The following is a 3105-nucleotide window of genomic DNA, read 5'->3' as shown; positions in this document are numbered from 1 at the left end:
TCTAAGGAACGACCAATGTCTCTGTGGAACACTGTAGATGACCTCCACAGGTGGAAGTCACCTGTACCACTTAGATGTCTAACTGGTCTAAGTCTGAACTAGTAACTAGCTCCCTTTTGAAGCAGTAGAGAGAAAACAGTACCTCTGGGGTCTCTCCACTGACCAAGAAAGGAGTCTTGAGTGGTTTGGCATGTCAAAAGTTAATAATTTAAATCAACTTCTCTGCCTGTCATTATCTTTACCTCTTCCAGCTATTTCCCCTCGATGAAATCAAAAAGTATATTTCAGTCGCTCCTAGTCCTCCATCAGATTTCCTCAATGATTTAGTATAATATTCTTACAAATATTCTTACCTGTGGCCTGACAACTGACTCTCATTTTTCCTGAGGGATCTTTCTCTCTTCTCCCTTCCAGCCCCTGAATGTCTATGAGGGGCACTCACTTTAAGGCTTTTTTCACTGCTGTCTGTACCAAAGCTTGGAATTGATTTTCTTTCCTCTGTCTTGGTCCTCTCTCTTTCAGAGAGCAGTTTGGCAAAAGAGTCATCGGTACCTTTGGGGATGTTTCTTAGTTTTTCAGAGGCTGAACTTGTGTGTGAGCTTGATATACTCTTTGATGCAAATTCCATATTTACTTGTGTTGAAGATCCTTTGCTTTCTTGAAAATCAGTACTTGGCACACTTGGGTCGTTTTCTTCATGTTCTTCACCCTTGAACTGTGCTGTGCTGCTTATGCTAGTGGATCGTTTTGAAAGCCTCCTTTTTGGCAGATCCTAGAAATAAGTGCCATTAAAACCATAGATTAAAATTTGAGTATCTTTAAATAAACATGAAAAGCAAAGGAAAGCTCTATCACTAATTTCTGGGCTAAGCAATTTGTTTATTATTAAGAATCAGGTTATGTAGTAAATCAGATTTTTAAAAAATTGATAATAGATAAGACACACATACAATTTTACTTAAAATTTGAACAGTATTAAAGATGCTATGTACTGTTAAAAACTGTTTTATTTTACTCAAGAATATCAACAAAATGCCTCTTAAAAGCTTAATTTTGAGGTCGTACCCAACTCAGGAAATCAAGACATATAAGAGATCTTACTGGAAAGTCTGCCCACTACAGGTATCTAGTCTTTACTATCAAATTAGAGATATTTAGAAAAATCCAACTAATTACTTTAACTTCCATATTCTCTTCAGTATTATCTAAATTATATGTTTTAAATATTTCAATTTCTCATCAAGCCTAATTTTACACAGGGAAAGTTCCTATCTATATAAAAGCAGCATGAAGGAAAAAAAAAGAGGCAAGAATTTTAGAACTGTGTTTTGAAAACACTTACTGATGGAATACGGTCTAATTGGACCAATTTAGAAACTTATTTCTAACCGAAAGTAAATTTCAATTCCAAACTGCTACTGATTAAATGTGGGATTTTGGAAGAACCTGAGTAAAACAGATACCCATAGCTAAGAAAACTTTGAACGCTGTAAATACTGATATGGTAAAAAAAAAAAATCCCATCTGTCAGGAGATATCAAGAATGGAAAAGATTTATAAAGAAATTCTGTAACCTAAGATCACAGACATGAAGGGCGTAGCTGCATGTAGTGGTTATATCTGAAATGGTTTGAATTTCTGAATTCACCAGAACCACTTCCCTAACTTACCACATATTTTCAGACTGCAGATTCAATGGATTAGCATGCAGAAGTCATTTTAATATTATTTGCAAATGATTTTATCGCAGAAAGCTAGATATAAAATTCATGGCCAAGCCAAATATTTTGTAAGTGTCGGAAATCACCTCTGGCGAATTTGCTACTGGTCCAGCCATCATTCCTCTGACAATGAGACCAGACCTGGGCCTTGGTTTCTCCTTCACTGTGGATTTCAGCTCCTCAGAAATTGTTGCTGTTTTTAAATCTTCTCGACTACCTTTTAACTTCTTATCCCCATTAGAGGGTGAGTGGCTGTTGTGTATCGCCACTGTGTGGCATTTTTCACTTTTGTGCTGATGTTTTCTGGATGGAAGGATTTTATCTAGTGGATTCTCAATATCATATCTACAAGGAAGAAAAAGGCGAAACTTCAAACAGCAAAATAATGCACAATGAAATCAATGAAAACATCTGCTTGGCTAATTAAAGCACTGTTGTCAAATCATGTTACTTATTATCTAGCATTGGTATTCAAATACAATCACTTTTCATTTAAACATCTATATGTAGGTCTTCAGGACATTATTTCAATATCATTATTGTATGTCACAATTGGTTATAACATGTGTAACACTTTAATCTTATGCTTATTTATTTTGATATGTACCATATCATAACACAATGCAAGCTATATATATCATACCAGACAGGTCCTAAGCCATCACCAGCAGTTCCCATTCCTTCTCCATGTGCTTGGTTGGCAGTTTGAAAATTTGTTAACACTTTTGCTAACATCGTGTGCTATCATAGAACTTAGACTGACTCTACAGACCCCTTTCACTCTTTGTTCAAAAGTAGAACACTTACTTTAGTTCAAAAAGAAGGGTACTATTGTATTTGGGGTTTTGCTTGATAATAGGTTGATACACTGCTGTCATTTGACCTCTTCCATATTTTTCACAGAATCACAGAATCACAGAATGGATTTGGTTGGAAGAGACCTCTGAGATCATCGAGTCCAACCTTTGCCCTAACACCACGATGTCAACTAGACCATGGCACCGAGGGCCACATCCAGTCTTTTCTTAAACACCTCCAGGGATGGTGACTCCACCATCTCCCTGGGCAGCTCATTCCAATGCCTAACAACTCTTTCTGCGAAAAAATGCCTCCTAATGTCTAGTATTTGGTTGGAAGAGACCTCTGAGATCATCGAGTCCAACCTTTGCCCTAACACCACGATGTCAACTAGACCATGGCACCGAGGGCCACATCCAGTCTTTTCTTAAACACCTCCAGGGATGGTGACTCCACCATCTCCCTGGGCAGCTCATTCCAATGCCTAACAACTCTTTCTGCGAAAAAATGCCTCCTAATGTCTAGTTTGAACTTCCCCTGGCGCAGTTTCAGACTATGCCCTCTTGTCCTTCTGCCTGGTCCTCCA

At 37.7% G+C, this 3105-nt stretch overlaps 1 protein-coding gene across 1 annotated transcript in view; it reads right to left on the bottom strand.

Moving 5' to 3' along the window:
* Positions 1-353: 353 nt before the first annotated feature.
* LOC104165762 (protein FAM188B-like) overlaps positions 354-3105 on the bottom strand; it is a gene marked incomplete at its 3' end in the record, with an annotated part of 10796 nt that continues 8044 nt past the window's right edge. The window contains exons 4-5 of the mRNA XM_009705497.1: positions 1808-2066; positions 354-772 (exon numbers count right to left, since the gene is read on the bottom strand). Of these exons, the coding sequence (XP_009703799.1) occupies positions 354-772; positions 1808-2066 (678 nt within the window). The remainder of the gene's footprint in view (positions 773-1807; positions 2067-3105) is intronic.

The sequence above is a fragment of the Cariama cristata genome, unplaced genomic scaffold (assembly GCF_000690535.1).
Source record: "Cariama cristata isolate BGI_N322 unplaced genomic scaffold, ASM69053v1 scaffold658, whole genome shotgun sequence".
Classification (NCBI taxonomy): Eukaryota; Metazoa; Chordata; class Aves; order Cariamiformes; family Cariamidae; genus Cariama; species Cariama cristata.
This window is presented reverse-complemented; position numbering and strand designations above follow the sequence as displayed.